The 16,454-nt window shown below is 42.1% G+C and overlaps 3 protein-coding genes across 6 annotated transcripts in view; 1 reads left to right on the top strand and 2 right to left on the bottom strand.

Moving 5' to 3' along the window:
- Positions 1–8,619, bottom strand: part of GUCY2C (guanylate cyclase 2C) — a 114,652-nt gene extending 106,033 nt beyond the window's left edge. For 3 of the 4 annotated variants that reach the window (XM_036864668.1, XM_036864670.1, XM_036864671.1), the window contains exon 1: positions 8,433–8,619. The gene's annotated coding sequence lies outside the window, so the exon portion shown is untranslated. Of the gene's footprint in view, positions 1–8,195 lie in introns of all 4 variants that reach the window. The other variant, XM_036864669.1, reaches the window with a different exon arrangement.
- A 506-nt stretch (positions 8,620–9,125) lies between these two features.
- LOC118902327 (histone H4) lies at positions 9,126–9,489 on the bottom strand. Its single transcript, XM_036866516.1, has one exon. The coding sequence runs from the start codon at positions 9,484–9,486 to the stop codon at positions 9,175–9,177; it is 312 nt and encodes a 103-aa protein (XP_036722411.1). The 5' UTR covers positions 9,487–9,489; the 3' UTR covers positions 9,126–9,174.
- Positions 9,490–11,743: 2,254 nt separating this feature from the next.
- Positions 11,744–12,401, top strand: LOC118902727 (histone H2A.J). Its single transcript, XM_036867379.1, has one exon. The coding sequence runs from the start codon at positions 11,852–11,854 to the stop codon at positions 12,239–12,241; it is 390 nt and encodes a 129-aa protein (XP_036723274.1). The 5' UTR covers positions 11,744–11,851; the 3' UTR covers positions 12,242–12,401.
- The last annotated feature ends 4,053 nt before the right edge of the window (positions 12,402–16,454 follow it).

Raw genomic sequence — 16,454 nt, forward strand, 5'->3', positions numbered from 1 at the left:
CATGAAATGGATTAAAGACTTAAATGTAAGATCTGAATCCATGAAACTCCTAGAAGGAAACGTAGGAAAAAAGCTCCTTAACATGGGTCTTGGTCATGGTTTTTTTGTAAATCACACCTAATGGGCAAAAAATAAACAAGTGGAACTGCATCAAACTAAAAAGCTTCTGCACAGTAAAAGTAACTCTCAACAAAGTGAAGAAAACCTACAGAATGGGAAAAATATTTGTAAACCATATATCTCAGAAAGGGTTAAAATCCAAAATACATAAAAAGCTCATAAAGCTGAAAAGCAAAAAAGCAACTAATTCAAATAAAAAATGTCAAAAACCTGAATAGACATTTTTCCAAAGATACACAAATGGCCAACTGGTACATGAAAAGATGTTCAACATCACTAGTCACTAAGAAAATGCAAATTAAAACCACAATGAGATATCACCTCACGCGTGTTAGAATGGCCGTCATAAAAAAGACAAGAGATAACAAACGTTAGTGTGGACGTGAAGAAAAGGGAACCCTAGTGCATTGTTGGTGTGATTGTAAATTGGAGCAGCCACTATGAAAAACAATATGGAGTGTCCTCAAAAAATTAAAAATAGAACTACCATACAATTCAGCAATTCCACTTCCTAGAATATATCCAAAGGAAATGAAAACACTAACTTGAAAAGATATCTGCACCAATGTTCATAGCAGCACTATTGCAATAGCCAATATGGAAATAACCTAAGTGTCCATTGATGGATGAAGGATAAAGAATGGAATATTATTCAGCCATAAAGAACTGTGAAATCCTACCACATGTGACAACACGGATGAACCTTGAAGGCGTTATGCTAAGTGAAATAAGTCAGACAGAAAAAACAAATACTGAATGGTCTCACTTATATGTGGAATCTAAAAAACAAAAAAAACAAACAAACACACCAAACTTATAGAAAACAGAAAAAGAGATCAGGGATCAGATCTGTGGCTATAGAAGAGGGGTGGTGGGAGGCGGAATTGGAGGAAGGTGGTCAAAAGGTACAAACTTCTAGTTATAAGATAAATAAGTACTAGGAATGTCATGTACAACATGATGACTATAGTTAACACTGCTGGATGATATACAGTTATTCCTTGAACAACATGGGTTTAAAATGCACAGGTCCACTTACACATAATTTTTTTTCAATAAATATGTATTACAGTACTATGATCTGTGGTTGGTTAAATCCACTAATTTGGAACTGAATGAGGAGGCCAACTGTAAAGTTATAGGAGGATTTTCAACTGCACGGGGGTTGGTGTTCCCAACCTCTGAGTTGTTCAAGGTCAACTGCAGAGGAGAGTTGTTAACAGACTAAATCCTAAGAGTTCTCATCGTGAGGAGGATTTCTTTTCTTTTTATTGTATCTATATGAGATGATGGTTCTTAACTAAACTTATTGTGGTGATCATTTCACAATATAGGCAAATCAAACCATTCGTGATGTATGTTAATTATTTCTCAATAAAACTGAGAAAAAGAAATAAATTGACACAATCCAGAACAACACCAAAAAAGCTCAAGAAAGATATGGATAAAACCATGTTTGATCATACCACAATAAAATATTTAATCATAATTTTTTCTTATTTTAAAAATAATATGTTTACCTCAGAAAATTTTAAAATATGTTTATATTATACATGTTTTGTGGCCTCTGCTTTAAGATGGGACAATTCAGAGTTATAATTCCCTCTCCAGAAACTCTTGTGGATCAGACCAAGGCTAGACTTTACCTGCCCTTGGAAACAACTTCCTTTCCCTACCTGGCTTCCACTGTGCCCTCACATTTTCTTGAAAAGCACTCCCTCAGTAAATCATCTGCACCCAAGCCCTGTCTTAGGCTCTGCTTCAGGGAAAGCAGTTCCCTAATGTGAAGAATAAGTTGAGTAAGTAGATTGAAAAGGAGTTACCACAGTAATGGAATACAAGAACAAAATAGCTTCAAACATATCCTGGTAAAATGACTGAACTCCAAGGATAAAAATAAAATCTCACAAATAATAAATGAATAAAGGCCAGTGAACGAGCATGGGACTTCTTAGCTGCACATTGGAAGCTGATGGACCATGCAACACTATCCAGACTTCTGAGAAAAAAAAAGAGCTACAACTTAAGGGTGTATGTATCATTAAGATAACATTTACCAGTCAGGGTGAAGGAAAGATATTCCTAGAGCTGCAAAATTTCATAGACTCTATTACCCACATACCTCACCTAAGGAAAATTCTTCAAAAGGGACTACTCAATTGAAAAATAAATCAGGGGACTTCCCTGGCGGTCCAGTGGTTAGGACTCCATGCTTCCACTGCAGGAGGCATGGGTTCAATCCCTGATTGGGGAAGATCCTGCATGCTGCATGGCTCAGCCAAAAGTAAAAAAAAAAAAAAAAAGAAAAAGAAATCAGAACAGAGACTTCAAAATCAGGGAAGATGAAGAAGAGAACAAATAGTAGTGAGCTATGATTCCTGCAATGTGTATGTAACTAAGTCTGAGTAGATAATGATACAGTGATTGGGAATTTGGAATATAAATGCTAAATAATGATTCTTGGAAAAAAAAAAAAGGCACTCTGCAGGAGAAATCATAACAGTCTAGAATTAAAGTGCTAAATCATCTCAACAAATCTTTGGAGTTGACAGGGGATATAAAGAAGAAAATAAAACTATTAAAAAGGTGTTAACCTGAGAGTAAAGGTAGAAGGCGGGGAAGTACATATATTCTGAAATCTCCACTTTCTGAGGCAGGGGGAACAGTGAAGGGGCTGGATGTGCAAAAGCTGGTATTTTATAAAAAGGGTAAAGAAATATGGTTTAACTCTGCATGTCAAAAGAGAATGTAAAAAAAAAAAAAGAGAATGTAACCAGTAATAAAAAATACAGTATTACTTCTAAATTAACAAAGAAGAAAGGGGAATATACATTCTGCCAGTTTGGTATTACTTTGGGGCGATTAGTAATAGAAACCTGAAATAACAGGGTCTTACCGACGATACAAGTTTATTTTCTCCCTCATGCCCCTGAAAGTAGACCACTCAAGGCTGTCAACAGTGGCTTCAAGAGGTCATCACTGCCCAGGCTCCTTTAATTTTTTTGTTCCAATATCCTGAATATTCGACTTCCTTTTTCAATGCCATCTCCTAAGTGCTACCCGGCCATGATTACTCCCACACTCCAAGTAGAAAAAGAGGAGGAAAAGGGAACTACAAAGGATCTGTCATCTGAGTTACCCTCCTTCTTGGTCAGGTTTCCCAGAAGCTCCACACACAGCTTCCACCAGCCATACGGCCCTCCTCTCACCACAGGGGCCTTGGAAATACAGTTTTTCTCCTGAGTGCATTATCCCTCCCCCCAAAATTTAGGTTCTGGTATTAAGAACAAACGGGAGGATGGATAATGGATCAGTCACCAGTGATGTCTGCCACGGTGTCGTGATAAAACCAGTAGAAATAGCAAAAAGGAACAGCAATAGAAAAACATAAAGATGGAAAGAAAGAATCATGTTTATAGTTGTTTAAATGTGAAGGGACTGAATTCTATTAAAAGCTAACTGTCAGATTAAGTTAAAAATATAAAACCACTATAAGTTGCAGAGAAACAAAATTATAGGAAAATTATTTCCTAAAAAGGCTGAACTCAGGCAGCACCTTCCTCCAGTTTCATTATCTTATTCTTCAGTGAATAAACAAGAGTTTAGGGCTTCCCTGGTGGAGCAGTGGTTAAGAATCCGCCTGCCGGGGCTTCCCTGGTGGCACAGTGGTTGAGAATCTGCCTGCCAATGCAGGGGACACGGGTTTGAGCCCTGGTCTGGGAAGATCCCACATGCCATGGAGCAACTAGGCCCGTGAGCCACAACTACTGAGCCTGCGCGTCTGGAGCCTGTGCTCTGCAACAAGAGAGGCCGCGATAGTGAGAGGCCCGCGCATTGCGATGAAGAGTGGCTCCCGCTTGCTGCAACTAGAGAAAGCCCTCACACAGAAACAAAGACCCAACACAGCCATAAATAAATAATAAATAAATAATAAAATAAAATAAAATAAAAAAATTAAAAAAAAAATATTAAAAAAAAAAAAAAAGAATCCGCCTGCCAATGCAGGGGACACGGGTTCGAGCCCTGGTCTGGGAAGATCCCACATGCTGCAGAGCAACTAAGCCTGTGAGCCACAACTACTGAGTCCATGTGCCACAACTACTGAAGCCTGGGAGCCTAGAGCCCATGCTCCACAACAAGAGAAGCCACCGCAATGAGAAGCCCGCGCACCACAACGAAGAGTAGCCCCCGCACGCAGCAACGAAGACCCAACGCAGCCAAAAATACATAAATAAAATAAATAACAAAACAAAACAAAAAAACAAAAACCCAAGAGTTTAGCAGCAATGATTATGACAATGAAGATGAGTAAAAATGATGCAGAATTGCAGGTATTTAATTGAAAATATGAAAGTATCTCTTTTTTATATATCTAGAATGCCTAATTCAAAGGTTTAGCAAATTGCAAGATTAATATAAAATTTCTCTCTAAGATAGCTTGCTTTTAATCAAATTTCATATATCCCATAAGAAAGTATTAGACACCAAGTACTTATTGTTATGCACGATTATAATCTTCAAGATAGTAAAGCAGTTGTTCGGATTTTGGGACATTATTATTTGAGTGAGCTCAAGGAAAAGAGTTTTGTGAAAGATAACCTTAGAACACAAACTATGTAGGTATTTATGTATGTAAGTACAAAAATATTTAGGTAGAATTTTGGATTTGATAATAAGCAAACTTATTTCTTATTATCAGAATATAATCATTATCATAATGTTTAATGCCAGTTATTAAAGAATTACATAAAGGTAAACATCAACTACAATTTTTGTTTATTAGTTTTTAATATTCCACATATGATATTTAAGGTAGCCCTTCTCTCCACCTGTCAGGCCACTTTGCTGACCAATAAAAATGGTCAAAGAATCTGAAAAGATAACCAAAACATAACCTCCAGGGCAGGTCAAGGCAAATGGTTTACTAATAAATTTAAGGGACAGATAATTGTCATGGTATAAAATCTTTTCAGAAAATGAAAATATATGGAACAACTCATTTTAGTAAGATATGTTAACATATTATCAAATAGATAATTTTCCCAAAACATTAATAAGTGCCTATGAGTATTCCAAATTCTAGGTCAGAGGTTCTAGGGGTACACATATGAATCAGATTCTTGCTTTCAAGGAGTTCACAGACTAGTCAGGGAAAACACATAAATTCAAATGCTGTAGTTAGTGAAATCCACTTACAGCAGTTTGGCAATCTACAGAATCTGAATGAACCTTCTAGCACAAACGCTGCATTATTATGGCCAGAAGAAAATAAGGAAAATCAAAGAACAAAAAATAAAAAATAAAAGGACAGTGAAATAACAACTGAAGGTGAGAGGTAAGCAAGCATCCACTCTAGGGTTGCAATGGAGAATAAATCTGTAAGGAGGCGAAGTAGAATATGAGCCTCTTCAACAAGCTGGGACACCCACAGGGTGCTAAAATGGTCACAGGTTGATAGCAGCATCCAGCCCAAAGGAGAAGAAAATGTTAATTTTCTGTGGAAGGCAGCAATGCTCAGTTAGCTCCTCAGGACTCCCACAGGTGATCTTCAACCATATATTAGTTTAGAATATATATTTGCCAAATAAATAAAGACACAAGTCTTCATGTGTTGTAGACCACCATGAATTGACTGTGTTTATTAGTTCATTCTGACTGCCAAATTATATCACACCGTAATTTATTCATCCAGTCTCTTGTCCATGTGCAGCTGGTTTGTTTTTGCTACTGTGAAGAGCTCTACCAAGAACTTGAGTGAACATGCACCATGTACGTAAGTGCTATCATTTCCCTCGGGTAAATATCCAGGAGTGGAATTGCTGGTTCAGCATAAATGTGAATCTATTTTCAAGTTCACAAGACAACGACAAAGTTTTGTTTCAAAAATAGTTGAATCACTTTATACTCCTACTAGTGTTACAAGAAATTCTGTGCAACACTTACTATTGTCATTTTAAAATTTTTTACCAATCTAGTGAATGAAAAATTGCATTGCACTGTGGTCTTGATTTGCAATTCCCTGGTGACTCATCAAACTGAACGTCTCTTTCTATGCTTATTGGCCATGTTTTTCCACTGTCTTTCGCTCATTTTTCTGTTGGCTTGTTTGGACTTGGTTTCAATTTATATCCAACTGTTTACCTGGTCCATCATATTATTCTCAGGCAACAGGACAAATTAAATATCCAACATTAGAAGGTTTCCCAAATACATCATGCCTAGAAATTACTCTGGCATTTGTTCACGCTGTTTGTTCCCCAAGCTTGCTGTGGCCTTCTCCTTCCCCAAAGGGCCTTCAGCTCAGAACAAATGTTACCAGATCTTTGAAGACACCCCTAGGCCTGATAAAATTTGTTCTGTACACCAAGAGCATTTCATTCATGCCACTCCATTATAGCAAGCCACATATGTACCACATAGATGTCTTCCCCCTCCCTCGCTCTTTACTTGGAAAATAGAAGCTTCTTAATGGCTTATTTATCTCTGAATCTTCAAAAGTTAACAGTTCTTGGGACAAAAGAGGCATTACATGTTCAAATTCAGAAGAGATGACTTTGCTACAGGATCTAATTTCAACAGCATTTCATTCACATTGTAAGAAAACCCTTATAGAACAGCTTTAAATTAAGTTCTTTAACAAACGTGTAGGAAGGCATTTTATTAGTCAACTTCAGAAAATCTCAGTCAGTTCTAATTTCAGATACCTTGCATTCTCAAATCATGTGACCCAGTTTTGGTTTGGAAAATGAATACTTCAGGACTGGATACTACCATGGGACTCATACTCACAGACAAAAACAAAAAATTTCTCGTGTTCAAATAATTTGGTCATATTTTATAAAGTACATAAAACATGAACAAAACCAAAAAAGCTGTGCTACAAGGGAAAATAAAGTTCTACTAGACAGGTTCAAAAAAATTGAGGCCACCATCAAAAATATAAACAAAAAATTAATTCCAAATAACTTAAATACTTAAAGAATAAATATTTTAAATTATCATATGAATACTTATTTTCGTGCTCCACTGCAGTCCCACCTTCATCCTCAATAATCTGATTCACACTAAATTGGGGATTTAATAGGTCCATTACCTATCTACTCAAATTCACTCATTCGCTCATTCAACAAATACAACGGCACAGAAGTGCGCCAGACCCTGCTGCTTCTTTTTAAGTAACTCAGGGGTTTTTTCACTTGAAGAAAGTTGAACTTATGGGACTGTCTCACTGCCCTAGAAATTTAATTAATACCAGCACCATGGATACACTTGAGTATGGAGTAGAAGAAAGCACTTAGAAGTGAAATGTCAGCAAATAGGGACGGGAGCCTCCCTGGCAGAGTCAGTAGCACATAAAGGTTAAGGTCAAAGGGTGCAGGATCCAACAGGGCTGGGTTCAAATCCTGGCTCAGTTCTGCCCCCCACCGCGTATCAGTTTCCTCATCTGTAAAATGGTAATTAATAATGAATAATTCGTAAATTTGCTGGGGAATCAAATGCAGTCATGGAATACAACTTGTCCCGAAGTGTCTGATATTCAATAAATGATATGATGCCAGCCTCTGCTGAGGGAACACAAGAAATGCTTCCCTGGCTAGAGTACATATGAGATATATTGATATATCGCTTAAAATGAGATACACATACATCACTGTCAAGGCTGGGAAATTACCCCAAAGCCAATCCAGGCAACCACCTCTAGGAAGCTAAGTGATTTCACGATGTCTAGACAAGCCGGAGCTGGAGGAAATCAGTTAAGGTGCATGGGATCACACCGCATTTGGGGGCCTTAAGCCCCTTCCCCATTTCCCTCATATAAACAGGTTAGTTAGGAGTGACAGAGCCAGGAGTCCAGCGAGGCCTTTGAATGACTTCGGTTCCCGCCTCGCCCCGCTGGCCGCCCCTGCCTGCGGCATGCAGGTGGGGCCCCGTCTCCAGCTCCGCCGGCGACCCAGGAAAGCGCCCGCAAACGGACCGCTCCTTGCTCTCCCGGGAGGGATCACTGGGTAGGACTCCTCGACTACACAGCTCTCTCACCACACCCTTTTCACGGAACCCCTTAGAACCCAACTCACCTCCTCTCTCCTCTCCTCAGCCCCGCCCGCGATTCGGAAAACGACTTTTACTAGGAAGTGAGGGTTTATCTCCCCGCTGCTACTGGGCCACACGACCCTCTCTCCCGAGCAACAGCAGCGCATGGATGCTAGGCAGGACGCTGCCCTGCGCCCCGCCCACGCTGCCGGCAAATCCTGGATTCGCACCGCTAGGGGTTCGAGCACCGCCGCCGGGTACTCCGGCGTCGGGACGCTCACCTGTTCGGCGCGTCTATCTTTGTGCAGCTGACCCACGGGTAGCGCAGGGGCCGAGGGCTCAGGCCTAGCCTTGGACTTCGCCCACACGCGGCCACCCTGCATTCAGCGCCTGAGCTAGGTTACCCCTTACTCACAAAGTCAGTGAAAACATAAAATATTCACACCCGGCAGACTCCGGCGCGCCACACTAGGCCTGCACCTCGAGCTTTCCTATTGGACGCCGCGACATCGCGGTCTCAGAGACGGGGCGGGTCGCACCAGCGAGAACCGCCCCCTCTGACGCCTCGTATCCAATCGGAGGAGTATAGCCGGCTCACCCTATTTGCATACAAGCCATTCTATATATGCTCAGGGCCCGAAGCCTCCTCTGCTAAGACGCGTCTACCACTTGCAAGATGTGTGTTTCGTAAGGTAGCGAGCTTTCTTTCCCCAAAAGGAATCCAAAGTCGGCAGTCCGGCTCTGAAACAGAGAGCAAGGTCACTACTGCTCTGCACCGCATTTCCCAGGCTACGTTCTAAGCGCGGACGCTGGGTTCCCCGCCCGAGCTCTGCTGCTCTCACCTCCCCAAGCCTCAAGCCTAACCCCAATTCACCCGCTGGAGCAGCTGCAACCTAAACGCTTCATTTGAAGCACCTATCTGCACATTCACATGGCAGTTTAAGCACTACCAACTCTTTTCTTGACGTTTTGAGGGCCCTAAAAAGGGCCTTTTGGGATCTGGAGATAAGCCGCAGGCACACCTCAGCCGCCGAAGCCGTAGAGGGTGCGGCCCTGGCGTTTCAGCGCATACACCACATCCATGGCCGTGACCGTCTTGCGCTTGGCGTGCTCCGTGTAAGTCACCGCATCACGGATCACGTTCTCCAGGAACACTTTGAGCACCCCCCGGGTCTCCTCATAGATGAGGCCAGAGATGCGCTTCACACCACCACGGCGAGCCAGACGGCGAATGGCGGGCTTCGTAATACCCTGAATGTTGTCCCGTAAGACCTTCCGGTGGCGCTTAGCGCCTCCCTTCCCCAGCCCTTTGCCACCTTTACCTCGGCCGGACATCTTTCACCACAACCCCACTAAAGCCAAAAAGCAAGTTGCTGGTAGTTCTGTGAGCTGTGAATCTGGGCTTATAGTTCCTTCTAGCGGACCTGTTTGAAAACTTCAAGGAAGTGGGCGGAGCTATAGGCTCCAGGAGATTTCTTTCTTTCTTTTTTTTTTTTTAATTCCCTCCCTGTAAAATTTCTTGTTTGCTTATTTGGGAAAGTTTTTCTTATTTTTGCCATGAAATTGAGGAAAGACTCGATAAAATTTATTTTGCCTTTTCTCAACGCTTAAAAAACGGTAGGCCAGATCCAATGCGCGCTGGGTTTCCCTTCTCTCTTTCCTCCACCATGTTCGCCCCTCTCTGTCTCTCTCTCTCTCTCCCTCGCGCGCGCGGGATTTCTAATTTTATACTTTTCAAACGGAATGCTTACTCTTATAATACCATTCTCAGACTAATGTGAAAATCAATAGGAACCAGGAATGCTTTACTACATGTTAAATTTAAAAGCAGTTGCTTTACACCTGTGGATCTTTGAAAGTCACTAGTTGGGGTAGAGAAAATCTTTTAATGGTTCTTTTTTTCTCTTTCGGGGGCCCCGTGGAGAACTAAAATCCTTTCAAAAAGTCTAACCTTACCCATTCCCCCCCAATCCCCCCAGACTCTTCCCTTGAAGATTCTTCTGCACAGTTGGCAGACTTTACTGCCTCCGCCGCCTCCAGCCGAAGCGCGTTTTTTTGCTTTTCAATCAAATAACTATTTCTGTGATTATTTAGTTAAAATACTGTAATATTCTTATTTCATTAAAACCCGAGGTTCTCACTTAAAAATTCAAAGTTCTTGTAAAATAATGGATGCCATGATCGTGGCTTTAAATAGTAATTTATACTGCAAATCTCCAATTAGGAGGCTCTCCATTCTTTTCTTAAGAGAATCCCTGAGCAAAAACGAAACTTTTGAGTAGTGTCGCCCCTCTAGGAGATAGAACTGTCTGTCTTCCCAAAAGGGTTTACTGCGATAAAAGGCAGCAGTATTTAGAGGATGATTCATAACTCTTTCCCAGGTACTTAACACCTTGAGGACGAATATTTTAGTAAATTGTGCTCCCTGTCCCTAGTCCTGATGAATAAGCCTTTCCAGCAGGAAAGCTTTATGGTAAATATCTATATATACCTAAATGCTTATTATTTACCTATCCTTACCCATCTCCATAGCACAAAAAAGTTACTGTTATTGTTGTTAAAGAAGAATTAAAAGAGCCCTCAGAACACTGTCTGGATGGCTGAAAAAAAAAATCCTAAATAGTCAAATTGTACCACATAATTTTAATCCTTGACTCAAAGAAGAAAAGTCTTGAAGAGTCAGGATTCTTGTAATAGTAAAATAGGTTGGCTTTTAAATATTTACTAAGAAATCAAGGTTAGAACATTTTCAAGTTAGCGATCTCTCTTGTTTACAAGAATAAAAAGTGTCCATAATAATAATAATAATAATCTGTCAAAAATTGGGGGCATACCCTGCGACCTCAAGTGCTAGAGGCATTTCTTGCTTCAGGCCTTGTACTTTAGACGGAGTAGCTCTCCTTCTGGATTTTTCTGTTTCTTACCATGGTTTCTTAATTTTTTTTAACTTTTTTTAAAATTAATTGACTTATTTTTGGCTGCATTGGGTCTTCGTTGCTGCGTGCAGGCTTTTATCTAGTTGTGGTGGGCAGGGGCTACTCTTTGTTGCCGTGAGCGGGCTTCTCATTGCAGTGGCTTCTTTTATTGCTGAGCATAGGCTCTAAGAGCACGGGCTTCAGTAGTTGTGGCATGCGGGCTCAGTAGTTGTGGCTTGCAGGCTCTAGAGCACAGGCTCCGTAGTTGTGGCACACGGGTTTAGTTGCTCTGTGGCATGTGGGATCTTCCCTGACCATAGATAGAACCTGTGTCTCCTGCATTGGCAGGCAGATTCTCAACCACTACACCACTAGCGCCACTAGGAAAGCCCGGTTACTTAATTCTTAAGACGTTATTTTCCTGGGAGTGAGCGAGGACGTAGAAACCGCAGGATCCAGTAAGCTCAACAGAACCCCTAAAGGCGGAGCAGTCGGGCCCAGGGTACTCATATGGGAGGTTATGTAAATGAGGGTTAGCAGTTTTTCTTTTGATTGGAGCAAGGTGGAGAAGGCGGTCCTTCTGCCAGCGCTCTAATTGGGAGAAGAGCCTGCCTGCCATTGGTCACCGGAGCCGAGGTTGTTGCCTCGCCCAATGGGAAGGCGCTGCCTAGTGTCAGCAAAGTGTTGGTGGAGGTAGTTCAGATGTGGTACGTCGCCCTCCCATTCTAGGAACTGGACTGCTGGGGTTTGTTTCAAGTAGCTGGAGGTTTAGGCGAGAGACAAACATGTCTGGTCGCGGAAAGCAGGGCGCCAAAGTGCGGGCAAAGGCCAAGTCCCGGTCCTCTCGCGCGGGCCTGCAGTTCCCCGTGGGCCGAGTGCACCGACTGCTGCGCAAAGGTAACTACGCAGAGCGAGTGGGAGCCGGGGCGCCGGTGTACCTAGCAGCGGTGTTGGAGTACCTGACGGCGGAGATCCTGGAGTTGGCTGGCAACGCCGCGCGGGACAACAAGAAGACCAGGATAATCCCTCGCCACCTGCAACTCGCCATCCGCAATGACGAGGAGCTAAACAAGCTGCTGGGGAAAGTGACCATCGCCCAGGGCGGCGTCCTACCCAACATCCAGGCCGTGCTGCTGCCCAAGAAGACGGAGAGTCAGAAGGCGAAGAGCAAGTGACCCTGACGCCGCCACAGGAGAGCTGGCTTCCCCAGCAAAGGCTCTTTCCATAGCCACCCCGCAGTGTTTTTGAATACGGTTGATGTTATGGAGGGCCGGCGCGATCTAGTGGGGAGATGGGCGGCGAGGGTCGGGGGCCAATAAAGTCGGTGAAAGTTGTCTGGTCGAGAGAACTGTGTAATCGCGGGGGCCTGACGGGTGACCCAGGGGGCAACCGGGAGGCCTTTGGAGGAGGTACTGGTGGGTCGGCTTGAGCCACTTTATGGGCTGCTTTGGTCCGCAGGTCACCCTCAAGGCGGATAAGGGAGACCAGAAGGGACCCACTGGCCTGGAGGTGGGCAGAGTTGGGAACTCTCCCTCCTCGCCTGAAGGCGGAGGAGAGACAGAGTAGGTGAGAATGCGGCTGGGGGAATTATTTTTACGTTCCCTTCCCAGGGCCTTTGCTCCCCTGCCCTGTTTGGGCAGTTCAGGAACCTGTTCTAGGAGGGAGACGGTGGCTTCGAGCTGGTCTTGGGCAGGAAGTTGTCTCTCCGGCCATACTTTTCAAAAGGTAAAATAACTTGCCGTCTTGGAAGTGTGGCTCAGACGACACAGTGTCAACAGATTTTTCTTGGCCTGACAGCTGTTGTGTTTTCGGTATCAGATATTTTTATGTACACGCTTATGTTCACATTTCTTTAAAATGAAGGAAACATCCAGGAATATATGTAGTACGGAAGCATGAGTCACGAGGTTGGAAGTTTGTTCCACTGACACTCATGTTGCAGAACAGTGCAGCACCTTTAGTCATGAGTTACATATGTTTATGAGCTTTAAAAATGATTTTCTCAAGTTTCTAGCTTCATAATGGTCTTATCTCCACCGTATTAGATTCCTGTGGAAATGTAATTGGTTTGATTTTGCTTTATAACAACAAATCACCCTCTTGTCCCTTATGTTCTACCACTGGCCTGAAGTAATGACCTCATTCCAACAATGCCTACTGGGGTTGTGTTGCTTAATGGCACAGTAATGCTTTAATAAATATGTGAGATGTGAGAAAAGGCAAGGACAAATGATATAAATGCGGGGAGAAACACGTTTCAGATCAGGAATTTGAAAGTTACGCACTAGCAATCCTATTCTGTCCTTAATTGACCCTTCTCTACAAGCTTGGTCCTGGCCCTCATAGTCCACAAAAAAAGATCCCCGTTTAGATTTCACGTCTTCGGATTCATCTTTCCTGTGAGTCAGAGTTGAAGTCTTCTTGGAAAAAAAAAAAAAAAAGAGTATGTCTTCATCCTTGGTAGTATTGTAGTTGGGCCGTTTTCTCACATGGACTATCTTTATTTCTTCCCCAGTACTTATTGAGCGTCTCTATATGCCATGCACAGTACTAGGTGATGGGTGATGGGGGTGTAGCTGTAGATGAGACCAACTAGATTTTGACTCTTAAAGCTCACTTATTTGTTCAGTGTCCTGAAGACAGGACACTGAACAAATAAGTTACTATCAGAGAAAGAATTCCCCTTCAGCTTCCACTAGTACTTGTGTCTCTCTGTTGCTTGTGGAATGAATGTTGGGATTACTTCTCCCATGTGATCAAGATTGAAGGCCACACATACCCCTGTTAGGAGGCCTAAAGTAATGACCTCATTCCAACAATGCCTATTGGGGTTGTGTTGATTAATGGCACAGTAATGCTTTAATAAATATGTGAAATGTGAGAAAATACCAAGGGTATGTACCCAGGGCAGTTTCCAAGGTGTCCAGCTGTTTACTCCACTTACCACCTTCTATTCAGAAGTCTTCCTCATATGTAAAATAATAGTCATAATACCTATTTTAATGACTGAGATTGTTCCTTTATTGCATGCCAGATATTAGATGCTCAGTAAATTGAAAGAAGTACCATTTTCTACAGGGATATAGACTTACCTTTATAGGTTAGGGAATAGGTAACTGTAGTTAATATGATTTTGTTGTTTTTAATGCCCAATTATTAGGAATAGTTCTCATTGTTACCACTTTGTGGAGTGACGGGCAGTGGAGGAAAAAAAAGTGTATATCAGGTGCTGGTTTTGACATTTACGTCTTAATTTCCTAAAAAATTTGAGGCACGTGAAAGATTATTACCAAATGGTAAAGAAATTAGGATAAGACATTTATAAGAAAAACTTTTCTTTTCCCTCTAAAGATTCACAGGAGTCTAACCCTGTTACCTGAAGATAAAAACAGGCCAGATACAAGGTACAGTGATGACCTCATCCTCATGCTACCTTGACCACCACTGTCCCAGAGATTCTTAGGCTCCCCTCCAATACTTCCCCTGCTGCAAGCTTCAGTCAGTCCCTCACCATTTCTGTTTTTGAGGGGTTTTTAAACCTGAATAGTCTATTGGCAGTTACAAATGCATACCCCTTGCCAAATGAGTTCAGCCTGTGGATCTTTGATGCACAAACAGTTCTTGCCAATGTATGATTGTTAACTTAAAAGGCCAATATTTTTTCAAGCACGAGACCCGATGGAAGAAGATTTAGGACAAAAACTGGTGGGACCTGAATTCTAGTCCTAAGTAGATTTCTAATCCATAGTTGTGCGTGTATACACACATGTGCTTTCCTGTGGAGACAAGCCATTCAGTGTGGCAAGCTGTGACTTGGCCAGGATTTGTTCATACTTTGTTTTCTCCTGCAGAGCCAGTCTTGCCTTTGTGTCCCTGAGAACTGGTCTGTTTAGTTCTGTCTTCCTGGAATCAACAGGTTTAGTCTGGCCCCATAATTGGTGATAAGTATGTGCAAACTCTTCACAAATCTCCTTCCCATGGTTGAAAGGTCATATACTATGGTGTTTAAGAACTTTTACTCTCTGGAATGAGACCTGGGCTCAAATCCACTCACCTCCTTAGTAGTTGGGTGATTTTGGAAATGTTACTCAATCTCTTTAAATCTCAGTTTCATCTATTAATTGGGCATAATAATAGTTACATCAGTGGATCTGGGGGAAGAGTTAATGAGATAATGTAAATGAAGGCACTGAGTTTCCCATATAGAAATGTGCTCAATGAATAGTAACCATTAGTATATGAAACTGGATTTAGAGCAAGTAGCAGTAGTCACGGGACCTATTGAAATTAGTAAACATCTGGCATTCTAGCAATTCTGTGACTTCTCATCTAGCGCACCATAAAGCAAGCTTAATGGCTGCTTTACTAGCTATAAGACATCTACAACCCAGTCTATAACAGAAAAGAGAGTCGTAAATAGCGAAATGAACCTTGTGAACCTGAATTTGTATTTTTTCCTCCTTGAAGGACAACCTAGTTTGGAATTAGTAGCTTGTTAAATGCACCCACTCAGATTAAAAATGGAACCTGTTCGTTCAACAATTTATTGAGCATATGTTACATGTTACACCTATGATTGATAACTGGCTGTCAAGAAAAATGATTATCATATAATTAGAAAGATGATTATAATCTAGCAGGCTACACGTTAAGAAAGGGAGATGCTCAGGGTATTAGAGTAACAGAGAAGAGGCACCTGTGTTTCTCGGCCTGGGGGGGAGAGTGGCACCTGAGATGGGTCTAGTGCAAGAGTGAGCCTGACACGACAGAGTGTTCTAGGCAGAGGGACGGCACGCACAAAAGCATGGGGGTCAAAAGACAATGTACCTGCGGCCGGATGTGAGTGAATCCAGGGGAAAAGGTCTGGCCTGGAGATAAGAATCTGGGAGTCATGATTAACAATGGTCTCCATGGGTAAAATCATCCAGAGGGAATGTAAATCTAGAGAATATACGGAAAGGTCTATAAGTGAATCTCTGACAGGGCGTGTGGGATCTGTGAGGTCTAATCTCCTGTCGAGGAAGAGCAGCCTTTCAGAAGATGACAGGACACAGACTGAAGGAGAGCGTCAAGGGATGGAGATTTTTCACAATTTGGATCGATGTGCTCCCAGACACTTCCTAATTTGTCTTTATTTTGACATGTAAGTAGAATATGTTCTTTAAAAGTTATTACGTTGTCCTACCCAGGGAACGCTGGCAAGCTGGCTTACTTTACCAGTGGCGCTGGAATGGAGATGCATTTTCCCCTTTGCATTTTCACATTGCATATACAGAAATTAGAGGGATATATATATATATATATCTCGTGACAGCAAAAACATTTTTTAAATTTTTATTTTTTATTTTTTTAAATTTAAAAAATTTTTTGGCTGCACCGAGCGGCATG

Source organism: Balaenoptera musculus, chromosome 10, assembly GCF_009873245.2.
Source record: "Balaenoptera musculus isolate JJ_BM4_2016_0621 chromosome 10, mBalMus1.pri.v3, whole genome shotgun sequence".
Lineage (NCBI taxonomy): Eukaryota > Metazoa > Chordata > Mammalia > Artiodactyla > Balaenopteridae > Balaenoptera > Balaenoptera musculus.

Excerpts from the sequence above, each read along its gene's own strand:
- LOC118902327 (XM_036866516.1), bottom strand. The coding sequence starts at position 9,486 with ATGTCCGGCCGAGGTAAAGGTGGCAAAGGGCTGGGGAAGGGAGGCGCT.
- LOC118902727 (XM_036867379.1), top strand. The coding sequence starts at position 11,852 with ATGTCTGGTCGCGGAAAGCAGGGCGCCAAAGTGCGGGCAAAGGCCAAG.